This window comes from Trifolium pratense, linkage group LG4, assembly GCF_020283565.1.
Source record: "Trifolium pratense cultivar HEN17-A07 linkage group LG4, ARS_RC_1.1, whole genome shotgun sequence".
NCBI classification, from domain to species: domain Eukaryota; kingdom Viridiplantae; phylum Streptophyta; class Magnoliopsida; order Fabales; family Fabaceae; genus Trifolium; species Trifolium pratense.
In genome coordinates this window covers 25,449,945-25,470,782 of record NC_060062.1, presented here as the reverse complement: position 1 = coordinate 25,470,782, position 20,838 = coordinate 25,449,945, and the positions used below count along the sequence as shown (strand labels likewise).

Here is a 20,838-nt window from a genome sequence, read left to right as displayed (position 1 = left end):
TTTTTTTAACAGCAAAAATCTTTTATTAACAAACTCACCATTACATAAGGTATTTTTTTTTAGGCTTAAATATCACATTAGTCCCTATATATTCCCGTTTTTTTGGTTTTAGTCACTGTATTTTTTTTTTTAAAACACTCCCTGCATGTCCAATTCCTTTTGGTTTTCGTCCCTCCCGTCTCAAAAATGATGATGTGGCTAACGGCGTGACATGTGGCATGCTGACGTGCAAAACCAAAAAAAATATTATTATTGAAGGACCAAAACCAAAAAATAAAGTTTAAAATCCCAAAAAAAATTAAAAAAAAAACATAAAAAAATTGGATTTAATTGATATGCACAGACAATGTAAAATAATTTTACACTGTCAACCAATATCAATCATGTTTTCCGCCACATCACCCCAGTTCACCCTACTTTCTTGACATGACATGACAAAATTATGGTTATTTATTGGACGATCATGTAAAACTATTTTACACCGTTGGTGCATATGAATTAAACTCAAAAAAAAAATATTGTTTTTACTTTAACGTTTTTTAATTTTAAAAATAAATAAGGAAAACCAATTTTTTTATATAAGACAAGTTATATTATTAACAACTTTTTAGTACCTTAATGATCACTTGTTATTTGTTTGTGCAATGTTAAGGCGTCGTTTGGATTAACTTATTTTTGAGCTTATGCAAACAGCTTATTCAATATAAATTAGGTTTTATGCTATTTTATAAATTCACACTAGTAAAAATTATATTTTTATAAGCTATTTTATCATAAACTACCTTGACAAACTTATAATACTCCCTCCGTTTCAAATTAATTGACGTTTTAGAAAAATTTATTTTTTTCAAATTACTTGTCTTTTTTATAATTTAAGGTTATATTTTGTCTATTACACCCTCATGTAAATTCAAAATATTTAGGAATTGTTGTTGAAACCTGAAAAGATTTAATATATATTTGAAAAACTAATTTTTTTTTATTTTTTTTGGTACATAACATATTAAATTTATCGGAAAGAGAAAGTGTGTGCAAAAAACAATATTGGTGAATTAAAATAAGGGTATAATAGGAAAATAAGGTGCAAAAATAAACTTTCTTAATTTCTTGTTTTTTTTTTTCAAAAATCGTCAAGTAATTTGAAACGTAGAGAGTAGTACATAAAAATTGCATAAGTTGTTTGCATAAGCTTAAAAATAAGCTAATCCTTCATTAATATATATATATTTGTTTTGGTCCTTCATTTGTCACGTCAACATCCACATGTCACGCCGTTAGCCACGTCAGCATTTTTGAGACGGGAAAGATGTAAACCAAAAGGAATTGGACATGCAGGGAGGGGTCCGGTTAAGGTGCATAAGCCCAAGCTTATGCACCGTGCATAATTGCTATGCGCGCCCCCCATATTGCTACGCGCGCCCCCCAACTGCTACGCGCCCCCCTCCCCATTTTCTAGCTCCCAATTTCTAGCGCGCCCCCCATATTGCTACGCGCGCCCCCCAACTGCTACGCCCTCCCCCCAATTGCTACGCCCCCCCCCCCCCCCCCATTTTCTAGCCCCCCAATTTCTAGTACACCCCCCCAGGTTTTTTTTTTTTTTTAGATTTCTAGCGCACCCCTCAGATTTTTTTTATCACGCTTTTAATTTTGATTGGTTGAATTTTATTTTATTGATTAGGGATAAATTTCAGAGTATTATGTATGGTTAATTATTTTAGTAGTTAGTTTTAAACTAAAATCATGTCAAACCATCATCGCTGTAACCGCTGCAAGCTCTTCAATCTTCTTCGCTCTCACTATCTTCGTTTTCCAATCGGAATCTTACAAATTGATTCTCTTGAATCGAACGAAAACGAGAACGAATTGCAATTTCTGAGATGAATCAGAATCGGAATCGGAGTTTTGCAATTTCTGAGATGAATTGGAATCGGAGTTCGTGAGAGAAGGTGTGAGTTCGTGAGAGAAGGTGAAGAAGATGAACAGTGATCGCGGATGAACAGTGATCACGTTTTCACTGTTTCGCGTAAGAGAAGATGAACAGTGAATTTTCGTTACAATTATTCTGGAAACCATTGTGCTGGTTAAATGGTTTCAGAGAGTTAAAAAGTGAAACCATTTGTATTATAAATTGGTTTTATGTGTTTATTGAAATCAATATTGTGTTTTTATGGTTTTAAAAATCCTGGAAACCATTATGCTGATTAAATGGTTTCAGAGAGTTAAAAAGTGAAACCATTTGTATTATAAAATGGTTTTATGTGTTTATTGAAATCAATATTGTGTTTTTATGGTTTTAAAAATCCTAGAAACCATTATGCTGATTAAATGGTTTCAGAGAGTTAAAAAGTGAAACCATTTGTATTATAAAATGGTTTTATGTGTTTATTGAAATCAATATTGTGTTTTTATGGTTTTAAAAATCCTCGAAACTATTATGCTGGTTAAATGGTTTCAGAGAGTTAAAAAGTGAAACCATTTGTATTATAAAATGGTTTTATGTGTTTATTGAAATCAATATTGTGTTTTTAATATTGAATTTATTGTATTATTGAAATAATATTCCTTCATTATTATTACTATTACTGAACCAAATTAACATCTCAAGATTCTCTAACCAATAATCACTCAACAATTATAAAAAAAATAAAAAAAAAATTAATCACTCTACTTTGTCTCCATTCAGCAAAAACACAAATATTTTATCACTAAAAAAAACCTCATCACAAAAAGAAAAACCAAGCTACCCAATTCGATTCTAATTCATACGTTCTTCATTGCCGTTCAAATTCGATTCTGAGGGGTGCGCTAGAAATCTAAAAAAAAAAAAAAACCTGGGGGGGTGCGCTAGAAATTGGGGGGCTAGAAAATGGGGGGGGCGCGTAGCAATTGGGGGGAGGGCGTAGCAGTTGGGGGGCGCGCGTAGCAATATGGGCTTTCAGGCCTAGTAGGCTAAAAATAAAAACAAAACGTGTGCATCAGCAGAAAGGGGGTGGGGATAGCGAGCCTTAAGGGGGGCTGGGGGGCGCGCGCGAGAAACTTCTGGGGGGCTCGCGAGTAATTATGGGTTTATGCACCATGCATAAACATCCTCTTATGCATATTAACTTTTGCCTACAGGGAGTGTTTAAAAAAAACATATGGGACTAATGTGATATTTAAGCCCTTTTTTTAACATAAGTTTGCATAATAGACACGGATTACAGCGGAATGCGCCTGTCTGGCAGCTAATCTATATATATCTATACCTAAATATAAAGAGGATACAAAAAAATTTTGCGCGGACTTTTCATAATACCAACAATATCCTTGATTTTATTTTTTTTAGCAACAAAATTTTTTTATTAACAAACTCACGATAACATAAGGCGTGTCTTTTTTTTTAGCAGCAAAATTCTTTTATTAATAAACTCTTTTTTTTTACGGTTCTTTTACTAACAAACTCAATATTACATAAGACTTTTTTTGGACATAATTTGCATAGTAGACACAGACAGACGCGGAACGCACCCTGTCTGACCGCTAGTCTATATATAAAGATGATATAAAAAAAATGGTGTGAACTTTTCATAATACCAACAATACCATATTGTTTTTTCTGTTTTTTTTTTTTTTGGGTTACATTGTTGTTTTTTTGTTTTGACTTTTGATGATAATAATAATAATAATAATAATAATAATAATAATAATAATAAAAAGAAAATAAATGTTAAACATATTTTTTTGGATTTTTTGGGTAAAGTTACTGATTATAAAAATGACAATAGTGGAACTCGAACTCGTAAGCTTGGGCTCATACACCCTTGTAAAGTCTCTACACTGCTAATTAGTCTAACACACATTTGAAAGAGAAACGCATAATATAATACTAAAAAGAATGTCAAAATTTGGGTATGACACCAGGTATTATTGTTTATGTCAAAACTCTATTATTGTTTATCGCATCGTAGGTTAACAAGTGTAAATTTTCAGTCTTACATGAGTCTAGATGGGCGGGTGCGGTTTCTGAAAGTTCAATCCATGGGTATCTAGAACCGACCAAATAAATTAATACAGTAGTAGTGTCTTGTAAAGTCAAATCACGATTGTAAAAGTTGCCTATACTGCAGCTATGAGTTTGGAACCATAAAAACATCACATTGGTATATACAACACTTAACTACGCCATTCAAAAAACAAAAAACGCGTTAAGCTACATACGTAGAGTAGTACTACATTCAACTTTTAGTACTACTATCATATTAAAAATAAAATAAACAAGTGTAGTAGTAATTATACACAATTAAAAGAACAATTCGCGCTTATTTTCATGGGTCACAATTCATGTCGACGATCGCTGTCAATCTCTAAATCACCACAATTAAAAGAACAATTCGCAAATTTCTTTACCACTAGGCCACATCACTCAATTGATCTGTAAATGCAATGTCTATAATAATTCTGGCTCTGCCACTGGGGCGGGCCATGGTCCTCCCGGCCCTTGAGGAGCTCCGCCCCTGGAGTTGTCACTTGTCACTTGTCCGGTCATGTGTTTATTAATTAGATACTTTGTCACGTTTACTATGCTGATTTCAAACATGAGACAGGTGCAGAATTTAAGGATATTGAATTTCCATATTATGCAATTTTCCCTGGAAACTAGGGTTGGGAATAAGCCAGGCGGCCTACAGGCGCCTTCGGCTTGACCTGTGTAAGCCCGGTCTGGCCTGGCCTGTTTATTAAAAATGTCAGACTTAGGCTTTGAAAAAAGTATGTTTACATAAATAGGTCAGACTCATGCTTCTAAAAAAGCCTACAAAGCCTGATAGGTCGACATGTTTATATTTAATTATTATTATTTATATAATATTATTATTTATTTTATTTTTCCCAAAGAAAAAATATATTATTATTTAATCATATTTGTTATTTTATTAACTTTTAATTATTGTGCTAATCATTTTATTAGCTTTTTCTTAATGTTGAAGAAATTATAAAAATTTAATTGTGAAATAAGCTTTTAAGGCCTGTTTAACCTATTTAAAAAGACTACATAGAGACCTTTATGTAACACAGACTTTTAAATAGGCTACAAGGTTAGATCAGACTTTAAAAAGACTCATGCTAGGCCAAAATAAATAATATTTGATAGGCCGTAGGCCAGGCTCGGGCCTGAAGAAAAATCGCAGGTCGGGCTTGGTCTGACCTGTTCCCAACACCCTACTGGGAACCAATAGGTTAATATAAATAAAAAAATAAAAAAAAATAAAAAAACTTCTACTTGGTCGTGCATTTGGTGGATATCTCAGTGTGATTTCAAACATATGCTAAATCCAAAGTTGAGCTAAAAATACAATTCAACATCATTTTCCATAACACCTATAAAAAATTAGAGTATTACCATTTCAGCATATAATTGATCTACATAACATATAAATACAAATACCTTCAATTACACAAGGTTGTATAATTTTCCAATAAACTTTACAATCAATAGAAGCATTGAAGCTCCAAATGAAAATCCACTATCTCTAAAACTCAGTATGATGGTTTGTACCTGCCCCGCACACTTACAGGAGATTGACCACCTTTGTCACTCACCATATCATAATAATCTACTTCACTATAATCTGAATAAAGACCATTTTGGTTTACACTCAGTTCAGAACCAGGATTACTGCTAGTGGCATGTGGAGAACCCGAGACACTAACAGTTAGGCCACGCTGATATCCTGATCGCACGCTATACATTGAAGAAGCTGGAATGTTTGTCATCGATGGCCGTAAATTTCCTGGAAGCCTTTTTCTTATATCCTGTTCCAGGAGAAACAACAGAAATCATTAAGGGGGAATAAATATAATTCATCGGTTCAAATCAATGTTAATGCAATAATTAATAACAAAAACATGAAGTGAGACAAACACTATAAATGAGAAACACTCAAATAATCTTGAAACGCTATACATTCAGAAAGGGAATAGGTGACTATATATAGCATTTTACAGTTTTTTATACAAGAGAAATGATTGAAACTATGCAGGAGGTCCATTACAAATTTATTCTCAACTGGCGGAAGAAAAATACAAAATTTGCAGATGCATACCATATGTCTCAGAGCCATATCCAAGGATTTCTTCGAGAGTGTTCTTCCGAAACCAGAGTTGTCAGGTGATGAAGATGACTTGCCAGATAGACTACGGGGAGAGTTTTTGACATCCGGCCTAGGAGGTGCTAGTTTTCTCATGTTTATTACTCTCTCGACCATTTTTGTGCCCATTGCAACAGGACTGACTTTGTCATTTACTTTGGAGTATCCACGATTAACTGCAGGCATAGAGCTTCCACTTGTATGAGAAATGCCATTGGCAGGCCGTCCTCTAGAAGGAGAGCATGACTGTCTCATTGGTCTGCCACTAGAAGCAGGCTCAATAGACGAAGAGCGTGCAGAGGGTGCTCCAGGTCTTCCCCTAGTTGCTGAAATTGATCTTTCAGGAAGTGTCGTTCTCAAATTGGGTGGAGCATCGAGCGAAAAGTCGGGCATCTCAGATGGCTTCCATGGTCTTGATCTCACTGTGGGTGAAGTTCCACGTGATGGTATTGGCTGCTTTGACACCACCGGAGTTGGCTTGGAGATTGAAGAAGTTTTATCTGGAGGAGCAGATATGCTGGATGCATTTGATGGTGTGGATGGTCGCCGAGTAGGCGTTGATGCCCTTGATGCAGGCCTAGAAGTAGATAAGGTAGGCCTGCTTGTTGGTGTTGAAGGTCTTGTAGTATTTCTTGACAAGGGTGTAGAGGACCTAGAAGGAACTGTGGGTTTAGCTGAGGGAACTGTGAGCTTTGCTGAAGGAATTGTGGATCTAGTTGCAGGAACCGTAGTAGTTTTGATGAAAGGAACTGTAGTCTTAGTAGAAGAAACAACGGGTTTGGTCGTGGCTACAGTTGTCCTAGTTGAAGGTATGGATGTACGAGAATTAGGTGTTGAAGGTATGGATGTACGAGAAGTAGGTGTTGAAGGTCTAGATGATTTTGAAGATGTGGTTAATGTAGACCGTCCTGTGGGAGTTGCAGGTCTTGATCCAGGATTCCCTGATGATGATAAGGGCCTCCTGGTTCCACCACCTGAAGAGCTCAACCCAGGAGAAGAAGCTTGTTGCTTGGATCCCAAGTTGGTCCTTCTGCTATGCTCTGATGGAGGATTTGCCAACTACAATCACAACAAAGCAAATATAAGACGAATGACTTCTGGCTAGCACAAGAAAGAAGCAAACTCTACTAGATACAAAAAATACAATTTAATTAGTGTACTCAAATCTGATGCAAAAAACAGCATCAGCCAAAGACCAATGACAAGATCCATTACATTTTTTAAATTTGCTTACTCTAGATTTTAGTGCCATGGGACGTGTGGTTGAAGCACTAAGCTGACTCATAACAGTTTTTTTAGTCTCCATCTCCAAAGAAGGAAAAAGTGGAGTCCCAGGAGGAGTTAGAAGCCTGAAAAGACAATAAGCATGCTAAGCCCCGATTTTAACGAAAATTATTTTGTTTACATATTAAAAACATTAGAGGCCATATCAGATAAATACAATATATACCTATAGCAGTTGGCTAATAATACCTTATTACATGGAAGTGTGTATTAATTTATTTTTCATTGGTTCAGAAACACAGCATCTATGCAAGAACCTTTGTACAACAACTACCAAACCTTACATCCGTATAATGGTTGGCTACATTGATCAAACAATGCCGTAATTTCCTAATGTGAAGTTCAAATGATAGATCATTTACCTTTAAATTTCTCTCAATGATAGAACATTGTAGTACTAGTTTTTTTTCTCCCTCAAGTACCTCTGTAGTGATAGCGATTTCAGTACATAATGGGGAGGGAGACCCATAATTAGGATCAAAATGATCTTAGTAACAAAAGTGACACCAATAACCTAATAGCATGAATAATTTCTGATAAATTAAAAGGGAAATATATTGAAATGTTAATTATTAAGTCGGATCAAGTAGGATGCATAATGAAACTAAGCTGATTGCTAAATGCTAATAAACCTGTAACTAACTAGGAAGATAGCATTTTTGAAACTGTCAATATCATCATAATAATACTAAAACAGTAAAACCTGTGAAAATTCTCCTATAAATGGACTTAATTGTAAGTTCACAAGGGTGCACCCACTTTTGAATTCTAGTAAGATAAGATCATGATATACTTTAAATCAAACCAAAGGTAGAAACACCCGTACTTATGAACTTTGCAGATCTAGAGAAAATTATCCTAAAACTTGAGTTCTGAATGACAGAGTCCCTATGACACATCTTATTTCCCAAAGTTCATGAATGTACTGAAGGTGTTTTGTCATCATTTAACCACAAAGAACTACAAATACTGACACAATACCCCCTTAATATATAAAGATTTGTAGTTAGTGTCGATGTTAACTATTAACTGATATTAGTAATAGCACATTTTCTGGAAAGATCACATTATATCATTGGACCCTAGCCTATATTTGATATTTAAGGAATAAGCTATGGAATATAATTTGCTTAAGTAAGATGAAGGAATTTAATGCCAATGACAATGAGTGCTACCTACATATATACTCATGGAGCAATAAAGAATAAATAGAAACTTCCAAACTATTTTCCATTGTTAAATTTCTACCAGCATATTGAAGAAAATGACAATATGTCTCTTGAATTGTTTTTTTCTCTCTTTATTGTGAGAGATCAGGGAAAAAGTTGAATTACTCAAACCACAAATGTAAAATTACCAAAGCAAATATGAACTAATATCAACTGGAACAACTTAACTTTCTCTAAATATAAAAACCACATTCTAAAATCCTTTATCCAACAAAAAAAGGAGGAAGCACTAACAAACAGAAATACTCAACTCCATTGTTGAACTAATTACCAAAAATTGAATGCCATTATCACAATAAAAACATTAAAAGAAAAGATGGAAAATGCAAACAGAAAGGCACCACAGCAACACATACCACTCATAATCATTCTTATCAATTTCAGAATTGAGAAAATCATCAGCCCCAGTCTTACGCATAGGAGCATCAGTAGATGATGAAATGTCAAATAAGCGAGAACTCCTTCGATTTGAGCCTGTAACATATAAAAATCATATATAATACCCCGAAAAAACGAAATCAAACAACATAGAATTTTGCAATTCTTCAACTACATCCACCTAAACTACAAACACATAATCATCATAGTAAATAAAAAAAAAAAAAACATAACCTCCCAAAACCTTTACACTAAACAAGTGCTCTTCACATCAAAATGTGTTATATATTATATAGTATACTACTGTGTTCCAAAATATAAATTTCTTGAAAAAAATTAAAAAATTATCCTTAAATATAAACTTAATTTTCAAATTACTAAATGAATTTATAAATTACTTTTCAAATATATCACTAATTAATACTATTTTTTCATATGTAGACAAAGTGACAATCAATCAAGACATTAGGCTCAAGTGGTTAATGAGCTTCCCCTATAAGGTATCGTTCGGGAGAACCCGAGTTCGATTCCTGCTGGGAACAATTCTTGGCCATGGCCAGACTTTCCTAACCTCAAAGCTGAACTCTGGATTATCAGGGCCCTTCCCCTTCCCCTAAGAACCCAGAGGGCTCTAATGCAAAAAAAAAAAGCGACAATCCAGAAACTCGCACACACAACTACGAGGTCCCAGGTTGCAACCTAAAGATAAAGGTGTCCGTCCAGCCTACCAATATCGACACTTTTCAATTTTCCAGTTGAGCTAAGTCTTAAAGACTATCACTAATTAATAGTAATACTACTACTAAATTATCTAAACACAAAATTAACACAATTAATCAAACTACCTAATTTTGTTAGCAAAAATATAAATTGTTGTAATTAGTAATTACCAAATGCTGCATCAACGAATTCCTCAGCGGAATCTCGGAGCAAAAGATCATCATTCTCATTCTCACAATTCTTCATCTGATGAAACAATGCAAGTTCGTCATCTCTATCAATAACAAACGAAGACGATCTGAAAACCTCTAATTGACTCTGTCTTAACGCAGTTCGCATTTGCGATTCCGTAGCTCTGAAACTACGATTCATTCCGAAAATGCCCTTAATTTGGAATTGAAGCTTAGTTCAGTGGTGTGAAGAGGATGAAAGTGAGAGTAGCATTGAGAGAGAGAGAGAGAGAGAGAGAGAGAGGTATAATGAAAGTGGAATTGGGGGAAGAAGAAGAAGAAGATGATAGTGGAGGAAGAAGCATAGAAGAGAATAAGATGCTGTGAAGTTGTTGTCGTTACGTTAGCTGTTACTATCACTTGAAGACTACGTTACATGTTGGGTTGATTTGATGAATGGAATTAGTTGGGGAGATATATCACTCATAATTACCATAATGCCCTCTTCTTTTATATGGATCGTTTATGTGACAGTTTCATATGAGGAAATAAAATGTTGATTAGTGCCATTCATTTTACTTTTTTCAATTATATATTGTATTTTCAAAAAAAGAAGTTAAAATGGTTACAATTTCATAGGATGGGAGTAATTAAAAGCGATTATTTCATTCTTAATTTTAGTTAAGATAATCTTCATTGTAATTGTAAAGTGGATCAGTCAAATCCTATCCTAGCCACAAGTTTTTTTATTGCAAGTTGAGTATGGTGTAAAATAAAATAAGAGTTTTTTTTAAGCAAGTGTAAATAATAAGAGATGGAAGATCAATATCTAAACATTAATCCTTCCTGTGAAAATTACAAGGAGATGATCCATTCTCCTTGCTCATATCTCTTTGAAATTCAAATATGGGATACTTTTTTTTGACAATATTGTTAGGTTAGAAAGTGATAATATTGTTATATTTATATTATAACTTATTTTAATTTTAAAGACTATTCTAACTACAAAATTCACTTCACTCTTGGTTGTTTGGCTTTAGATGACTCCTTAAAAATTAATTAAAATTACCCTGTTGGCTGTTATTTTATCTTGTAAAAGTAGCTCATTTGATTATTATCATTATTAAGAATAAGAATAAGAAGCTTCTATTATACATCGGAATAATTCGAATGTATTGGTACATTAAATCGTTAAATTGATAAATTAACGATTATTTTTATGAATTAAGCTTATTGTATTTTAGAGATAATAATATTACAAGAAAAATCACAATTTCACTATTTATAAGCAATTCACTAATTTTTTTAAAAATTTTTTATTAAAAAAATATAATATTGACTAATATAAGGAATAAAAATTCAAAAAATATCAAATTTTATATTTTTGACAATTTCGATAAATAATATTTAGTTATTATAATGTTTTTAATGATAGAAAAAATTATTTATTTTAAAAAAGATTCGTTTACCTATCATTTTAATGACTTGGTATACCTGTACATTGAAAATTATCAAATGTACCATAAAATTATCGAAAGTTATGAAATTCAAACTCTAGATTCTATATTTGTTTTACACTTATAGTATGTGAATGTAGTTACCTAAAAAGAAAAAAAAAATCTCGCTCTTTATTCTTTTTTTATTTTTATAATCTTGCTACTTGCAACTAATCATCTATTTTAATAATGGATGCTGGTTAAGAAACATTAAATGCTCATGGGACCCATTATTATTAGTTGATAGCTACTACAAACTAATTTTATCATTTCCTTGATATTAGCAAAACAAAATGCAAATACCTTTTCAATTGCAATCGACACACGCGCGTTCTTAGCCACCTCCTTATTACTGTTTTTTTTTTAACAATTGCAACACATATATTTATTTTCAATCACGATGGGAACAAACAAAAAATTGAAGAAACAGAACAAACAAAAATTTGAAAAAAGCAAAGCGAGAAAAATAGTAACCGTGAAAGAGGGGCAGCACCTACGAGAGAGAAAGAGAGAGGGCTGATTGTGTTGTGGAGATGATGGTGTACGGTCGTCGGTTTTGGCGAAGCGATTTGGGATGACGAGATGGTATACGGTGGTTTGGTAATGTGAAAGAAAAGGAAAAACAAAACTAAAAGACGCCCGTGTATAGAACTCAAAAGAAAGAAAGAAAGAAACTAGTCCTTGTAGAACACTCTCTTATTTTTTAATTTTTTAATTAATGAATTTATTTTTTCTCTTCTATTTATGTAAAGTAAGTGGGTCCCATCAGCATTTAATCTTACTCAACCCGTGCACCTTAATAATTAAAAATAGAATAATGCTAGCAACACACTCTTTAACAAACACACTCTTTTTTATTGGTTGAAATTCACATTGGTTCCATAAAAAAATGTGGACCCATATAACTTTTATGGGACCCATATAAATTTTAATCAATAAAAGAGTGTGTTAGAGTGTGTTTGTTAAAGAGTGTGTTACTAGCACTATTAAGAAAGCCCTAACAATTACTAAAACAGATTGTATGGAATATGGATGATTAGTTGCAAGCAAGATCGTAAAAACTAATTAGCCACAAGTAATACAAATTCTAACCTGTTGTTGTAGCCTCTATCGTTGCATGAGCCACAAGCTAGTGGTGAGTTGTTCTATGCACAAGGATTATTCTATCCTTTGGCTTTTGTGTGCAATTATAGTTGTGTGTTTACTTGAAGGTTTGAAAAGGTAAAGTAAAACAAATTTATTAATTATTAAATACTAAACTAAAGATATACTAGTACATATATACAAAATAAAATTATATCAATCCCAACATCAAAAGTTATCATTTTAAAAAATGAAAAATAAAAGGCATAGATGTCTCCTTAAAATTAATTTTAAAAAATTACAAATTTTGGGAGATTAGGCCAAAATTCAATGTAGTTGATGGCATAGGAACTTCTTTATTCAGAGTTTGTTCAATTACTCTTTTACCTATAAATGCAACGATTGCATATGGTTCAACAATAATGATACCCCCAACATTTCAAAACTAGGAGATATAGAATAATTTTTTATTGATTTGATAATCAGATAAAGTAGAAGGAATTATATGCATTTGCATTAAGCTCAAACTTCACTCTTGCATACGCGCCTCATTAAAAAAAACATCATAAAAATCCATGGAATAAAACCATGGTGAAAAGAGCGCGTTAAAAACTTTACTAGGAAAACCCAATGAAATAAAAATTGTGGTGAAGGAAGAAAGAACGCGAGCAAACAAAAAAAAAATGAACTCTTGAAATACATCAACAGAAAACAATAATCAAGAAGCTCTAACCTATTATAGTTAACTAAATCGAGAACAAAATATCACGCACAATTGTACTTAGTTTACTAGCATTCTAGCACCATTGTTTTTGTACCAAAGGATAAACAAATGATAATTTGGCAAACATGTTTGAAAGAAGAAAAAAAATACTTAACCATAAATCAAGTTAGAACAAATTCAGTTTTAACCAAACTAATATTTACAAATCACTCATTATGTCTCATAATGAGTGTTACATTTACAATGGAAGCATTGAGCAACATTGGAATACAAGTTTCTTGCTGTTACTTGTGTTTGTACTTCAGAATCACCAATTTAAATAGTATTTTGAGGCAAAATATTGATTTTGTTAAATTGCCCCTATAAATCCACATTAATTGAATAGTAACAGATAAAGGGAGATGAAAGAATGTACAATCAATTGTTAATGAAGGGATGATTAAGCATCATCTGCATCACTTCCACCAACATGTGTTTCATGCCTAACCCAATAATTGTTGCTGTCCGGACCTGACATTTTGAACCTAACAAAAAAAAAGAAAAAACTCGTGTAATCCACAACATACTTATATCGCTCGACATGTATGTAGCACTGACACTATGTGTGTATGGTGTCTGACATGTGTAGATGCAGACACTGGTAGATGTAATTACATTCAATTTCTTCCATTCTTCAAATTATTGTCAGTGTTGATGTGTCAGTGTTGTGTCTAGTGTACATGTGTGACTGTGTCTGTGTCGGTGCTTCATAGCTCAAAATGACATCATTTCTACTAACCGTTCAAGAACAGATTTTCCTTCTTTGTACTTCTGGCTTTTCTCATGAGCAGTCACCTAATAGAAACCAAAAGTGTAACTTAATGCAGCATAGAAACGGAAAAGAAAGAAGAAAAAACTCTTAATGCACAAAGATAAGTCTTACATATGTCCAACCGACATGTGATCCACAACCAACACAGAAAATGTCAGCCACAGTATGCATCCCAGTGATCATCTGCCTGTCATCTGCTTCTCCGATAGAAACATTCACACTGTAAAAGCAGAGAATACTTTAACTACAATCCATGAACAAAGCCAACAGCAAAGTATAATACGGATAGAGCTATAGCAATCTTGCAAATCGCAGATTGCAGAAAATAGCGGTTATTCAAATTCCGCTATGCGATAGTGCTATAGCCGCTATTTGACAATTATATAGCATATCACAAAACAATATCAATTTGTTCAAATTATGTTACATTATAGTGCCGCTATAGCCTCTATTTGACAGCACTAAGCTACAGAAGTTCAGAGGAGACAAGCCATGAATAACAAGCATAACTGTTCTTTACACTTTGATTACCAGCTACAACTACAAGACCGACAATCGCAAAAATGATAACTGAAACTTCATGAGATCGATAGAAATTATGCATTGTTCTTGTTATGTAATTGTGTTGCACATACGATTTCCATTTGCAAGTTGTAAAAACAAGCAAGAGAGGATTATCGATGGAAATGTAGAAAGAAAAAAGGTTCAAAAGTACAGAATAGGCTGTCCTCTATCTGTATGCCAACCACACACAACAGAATGTTGTTTCGGTTCGATAAGTAATGACACATTGATAAGGTACCGATATCAAGGATAACTTACACCTTACGGAAGAGATAAGCTTTTCCATGTCTGCTTTGGAAATCCTGAATGAAACAACACAAACAAAAATTGAAGTCAGAATATATATATATATATATATATATATATATATATATATATATATATATATATATATATCGTTTTTCAAATGATCAATAAAGAATTGTCGGTCGCACCTAAAACAAACCATTAAAACATTAAGAAAAGATTAAATTTTGGAAAATCTTAACACTGTCAAAATTTATCGTTTTTGAAACATGGGAATTCCATTTAACTAGGCCTAATAAAGCTTGGTCACTTATACTTCAAACTGTGGCTTTTGCAAAATGACCGTGATTTTTTAGAAGCTACAAACTGTGGCTTTGGATTTGCTACACATTTGATGTGCTGCCACCGGAAAACAAACAGACCATAAGATTACTTCCACTTTTCCTTGTGCAAAAAAGTGAGTTCCCTTTATTCATAAGAACGGGAGCATGGCATCAAGGATCAAACTCACGACCATTTTGTCACTGATACGATATCAACCGTTTAAATTTCTATGAAGTTTTAGCTAATAGCTATTACATTATACCAAAGTTTATATTTGGTTTGGTATTTATCATACAGAAGAAATCAGTAGGAATTTCTATGTTTCTAAACAAACGTTTTGTCTTTGGCACAGTAAGTTATCATCAAGCAATTAGGAAAAGAAGAAAGACAATAATAACATATAGTCATAAAATCAATTATCAAGTGTGTGTGTGTGTGTGTTTTCATTAGCTCGTTTTTTGGGGTCTATAGAGGAAGTGGTAAATATCACTGAAACTCGCACACATTGCGAGATTCTGGGTTCGAACCCGGATGAAGGTGTCCAGTCTAACAATATCGGCATTGTCAGTTGAGCTAGGACTTATGGACTTGATTAACTCATTTTATATTCAATTCAACATTGAAATCAACGATTTATCAAAACAAACAAAAAAAACCCTAAAATAATTTTAAACCAATCAAGCACAACAGGTATCAAATTTATCACCATAAACCGATACCGCGATTATTTCTACCCACCGCATTAAAATTCAAATTGATCTAATTACATAATTGGATTCACATGAATTTGCCAGAATCACAGCGTCTTGCCGTGATTTTGTCAAAAACTACCCTATCGAGTTTTAACAAAACCACGGCGCCGACGTGATTTTGTCAAATTCACCTGAATTCAAACATAATGAAACTGATATACCAGAAAGAAATAAACAATTGAGTCACAATATAAAGGATAAAAATAGAACCTTGGAAACAATATCTTCAAAAACAGCAAGAGGGGTTCTACAGTGTTTACAGCTATAGATCTTCCCTTCAAGATGGACAACAAATAACCTCCCCATATCTCAACTATCAAAATTCCAAGAAATAACTGAACAACATAAAAAAACAGTTTTTAAGGATAAAAGGGTCAACGTGAAAATCAACAAAAACAAAGTCAAACATAAATCACAAAAGGGTCAAATTAATTAAAGTGATGATTAAATGAATTAAACACATGAAAATGAAGAACATAATGGTTGAATTTTTTTTACCTGGGTTTGGTATTGGAGAGAAGAGTACGCAAAAGGAGTTGCAAGAAATGTGGAGAGAGATACAATCAAACATCGCTTTTTGTGAAAAAGTAGAATCCGACAAGATGCGTGTGATGTGTGTTTTGTTTTTTGGGTCTTGTTAACATGTGCCCTATATACCAAAATAGAAATTCAACATTTAATGATACAAGAAATTTAATGCTTCAAAAGTCAAAATACACAAATTAGCATTTAATAATTTCTATTTTTGCTTCCTTAACATGTGCCTTAAGGGCACAAGTTAACATTCTCCTTGTTTTTTTAATCGTTTTTTTTTTATTTTCTTTTCTCTTCAATTTTCAATCATCATTAATTACGTAATAATCATGCAACATGGTTTTTTCATTTGCTAGTTTGCTTGCGAAACAAAACTTGTTTTAAGCAATTGTTTACTCTTTCTTTCCGTCTCGTAATCAACTAAATCTTTTTTTTTTTAAGGAAACTAAATCTTGATTATCAAATAACACGATCATCTTTGATGATTATATCAAGGGATTACAACTTACACATAATACTAGTATATCATGTCCCCGTAAGGACATCGTATGCAGAGTCGAAGTTTAAACTTCGGAAACTCCACTTATTTATTTTAAGGTGAATTTTCTAAAAAAAAAATATTGAGCAATGTGACATATCACATAACTCAGTTTGTAGCTATTAAAGACTACTCCTTCAATCTCATATATAAGAAAAAATTTACTTTCTAGATTCATTGTAAAATTGAATTGATGTATCTAGACAATATTGTAATTCAGATACATCAACTTTACAATAAATCTAAAAAGTAAATTTCTTGTATATAAGACTAGAGGGAGTATTATTTTAGAGGTCGGAATTCAAATTTTAGTTTCTCTTGATCTATCTAATTTCAATTTGGATTAAATATATATTTAATTTTGTTTATTTAATTTGTTCTTATATTTAAGATTAAATGTAGTATGTGTAAGCTTTTTTTTTTCATCCTTTCTTAATTAAAATACTCCCTCACTTTTTATATGTTTACTCGTATAACTTTCAAACTTTCAAATATATTAATTTGATCAGTGATGGATTGATGAGAGTCGCGGAGTTATCTGAACAAAATGAGAGTTGAGATGGTGATGTGGTAGAATATATCTCAATCGAAGTGGAAAACCGATCGATAAGTCGTTCCAGTTGATAAGTTAAATTTAACGTAACAGAGAATCGATAAACTAATATTGTAGTTCAGAGAACCAAAGAGATTAACTCTCTCTTTTTTTACCCAATCAAAATTGACTTATTTCATAAAAGAAAATTACAATATATAGAGCTCTTGCTAAGTAACACAATAATCTCTATTTAATTTAAGGTAAAATGCATCCACGTGTTCTTTAAGTTTTAGGTTCGTAATAGATAGATCTTTTAAGTTTCTTAAGTTATAAATAGATCCGTTAAGTTTTACGTTTGTAAGTCCTTTAATTAAGCATGGCAAAGAGAATTTATTTTTAATTAATTAAATCAGCAAATCCTTCTCTTATACTGCATCAAAGAAATAAAAGTAAATCATCGGGAAAAACAAAAAAAAAAACAAATAGCAAATTTGTTGGTAAGGTGAAAATTAATAATTTCGGGGGTTCAAATTTAAAATACAGAGACTTTAGGCATAAATATTAAAAGTTCAAGGGGTGCGGCTTCACCCCTCACACTAGAGTAGCATCGGGAATTGGATTCCCTGCAGTCACTATTTGACTATAGGTTGATCTCAACTATATATTTATCTTCGAATCTAGAGCACCAAAATTTAAATCCAAAGACTTACAATGCATGACTACATGGTCATTTGAATGTATGAAACATCGTCCTTGAAATTGATTGCTTAAATTTAAGTTGAGAAGATGACACCTCGTTACAAGATAAGGAAAAGTTTAGCTCCAAAGACACTAGCATAGCTTGAGGTTATTTCATATGTATTCACTAAAATCCAACACTTTGAGTTTTGTGGCTGACACTATGGCATTAGCTATAGTTTTGTGCCCACCGCAATGTTCCAATGGTCATATTATTAAATCATCGTCATTTGTGGCAAAAAAAAATGTTGATGTAGTGGTACACATTTTATTTTCTTTTCCTATATAAACCACGTCTTTCATTTCACATTCCAACTTTAAGTCAAATCATTATTCCGTATCTTTTCAAAAATGAAAATTTTGACTAAAACTTGCTTAATGATGAAATTCCTGTCATACTTACATCAGAGCCATAAATAATCAGTCAATATAAATATACAATGACACTAACTACCTTATACAACAACTTAGAATATTCAGATAAACAATATCAATAACATCCAATGCCACTTCACTTCGACCTGTCCATAGCTCTCAGCTCAGCAACCTGTTTATCTGTATCAAAAGTGGGGGGTACCGCAAAAATTACCCACAACGGGTAGGATAAAAACCCGCATTTTGGGTATGGGCACGGGTATGGGTAATTACCCGCAAAAATGAACGGGTATGGGTGCGGGTACCTTAGTATCCACCCCGCCTCATACCCACATAATATATATATTTATTTATTTTATTTATATTATTATATTATAATATATGTAAATCAATTTAAAACGATACAACTCTACTAAACTATTACATATTTTTAATAAAAATGTTTATTTATAACATAATATAAAAATAATGTGAATATTTAACATAAATATGAACTTTAACATAAGGTTAGTAATAATTTTGTTTATGATTTTCATTAGTCAATATTAAAATTTTGAAATTTTTTTAATTCTATTAAAATTATATGATATTTTATAATTGATCAATTTATTTTTAGTTAAAATGCGAGTAACGGGTACGGGTATGAGTACCTAGGTACCCATAGGGTATGGGGACGAGGGCAAAAGTTGTTACCCACGCGGTTATGGGGATGGGTACGGGTATTTTTTCAATCCGCGACTATGGGGATGGATACTATAGTACCCTACTCATACCCTACCCATTGTCATCCCTAGTGGATTTTCGCTACCCATGTTACTAGTATCATAAAACCAGGACCCAAATGGTAGTTTATTGCTTAATTAATCATATTCCTATAGAATAGCTTAAACATAAATTAAATGGTGTAACACACAAATCGAATTATCTTGTTTCATTTTATAGGAAGCTTTCGAGGCGAGTATATCTCGAAAGATCCACTAGGGATGTTCTCCCCTCAGGATGTCCTCCACTTAGGATGTTCTCCACTACCCGTTGTGACATAGCTATGCCACGTTGGTCATTACTTACATAATTTATTTAACTTAACGGATTCCTACTAATATACGGGAATCAATCATAACATGAATTGTAGTGCAACACATCCACGACATAACTGATTAACTAACCTATTCACAATCATAAGTTGTTTTTCTAACCACCATAACCCAATCTCGGGGAACCTATTAACTCATATTCTCATAATAAGAACCTCGCTAAATTACATCTAATCAGTTGGGAGGCATTACCTATGTTACGGTAATTCCTCAAGAGTTCGAAATGGTTTTAGATAAAAAGGTGTTTGTCTAACTCTGAGTTATTAGCATAATATAGAACCAAGATTAAACGTATCCTTAGTGTATCTTTTGTTCTCAAGTCTATATACTCCAAGCCCACAAATAATTGTCAATATGCATTATGATGATGTGTTAAGGTTTGGAATTTTAATTATAAGAGTTTATCATCCTTATCTCGTTATCACAACGCATGATGACAATTAATCGTGACCTCGAGGTACCTAAGAATCATATCATAACCCGGGGAACTTACATGCTTATTTTCTAAGATCAATTTGATGATAATCATTATTCCTTAATTGAAACATATTCCATGAGGTCGCATCAAACTTGATTTTTTTCCCTTCTAAAACTTGTTGGGGTTGTCGGACTGAAAGTGGAGTTTCGCTGATTTTGATCAACGCATTAAGTTAAGATCAACTACACAAGTGACATTTTACACCACACTCTCACCCAAGTCTTAAGACATTGAGTTTATGAATGCTCTCACTTATATATTGTTCAACCTCAATTCTTCCAACCAATGTGAGACTTAATTCACACTTGATAGATCTCAACATCACCCTTCAAGTGTGAGTCTCTTCGTGTCTCAGTCCATCACCATTCATTGGTCCTCATTAACCGGACTCTAAGGGTGCGTTTGATCTGCTAAAAATCAGGGGAGTGGACAGGAAAACTTTTGTTGTACCTTGTTTGATTTGAAATTGGTTATGGGACTGGACAAATTAGGTAGCAACTAGCAAGGGACATGACAAAAACAAGATTTTTTGTCTCTCACTGAACCACGGGACAACTTTTTGTCCCCAGTACAACTATAAAAAATACGAAAATACCCATTTTATTTTGGAATATAAAAATATTATCGTCATATATCTCTC

General features: G+C 32.9%; 2 protein-coding genes across 7 annotated transcripts; both read right to left on the bottom strand.

Moving 5' to 3' along the window:
• Positions 1 to 5,356: 5,356 nt before the first annotated feature.
• LOC123921455 (zonadhesin-like) lies at positions 5,357 to 12,562 on the bottom strand. Of its 6 annotated transcripts, XM_045974013.1 has the most exons (7): positions 11,896 to 12,094; positions 11,706 to 11,754; positions 9,907 to 9,982; positions 8,995 to 9,112; positions 7,360 to 7,474; positions 6,081 to 7,184; positions 5,357 to 5,790 (listed from the first exon to the last, which is right to left on the bottom strand). In XM_045974013.1, the coding sequence occupies exons 3-7, from the start codon at positions 9,980 to 9,982 to the stop codon at positions 5,515 to 5,517; spliced, it is 1,689 nt and encodes a 562-aa protein (XP_045829969.1). In that variant the 5' UTR covers positions 11,706 to 11,754; positions 11,896 to 12,094; the 3' UTR covers positions 5,357 to 5,514. The 6 variants fall into 6 exon arrangements, with proteins under 6 accessions (XP_045829969.1, XP_045829970.1, XP_045829968.1 ...); XM_045974014.1 differs by lacking the exons at positions 11,706 to 11,754; positions 11,896 to 12,094 and adding an exon at positions 12,495 to 12,513; XM_045974012.1 differs by lacking the exon at positions 11,706 to 11,754.
• An 813-nt stretch (positions 12,563 to 13,375) lies between these two features.
• LOC123921454 (protein yippee-like) lies at positions 13,376 to 16,535 on the bottom strand. The gene is made up of 6 exons (XM_045974009.1): positions 16,405 to 16,535; positions 16,117 to 16,241; positions 14,843 to 14,886; positions 14,132 to 14,240; positions 13,988 to 14,043; positions 13,376 to 13,733 (listed from the first exon to the last, which is right to left on the bottom strand). Exons 2-6 carry the CDS (start codon positions 16,210 to 16,212, stop codon positions 13,649 to 13,651), a joined length of 390 nt encoding a protein of 129 aa, XP_045829965.1. The 5' UTR covers positions 16,213 to 16,241; positions 16,405 to 16,535; the 3' UTR covers positions 13,376 to 13,648.
• Positions 16,536 to 20,838: the final 4,303 nt, after the last annotated feature.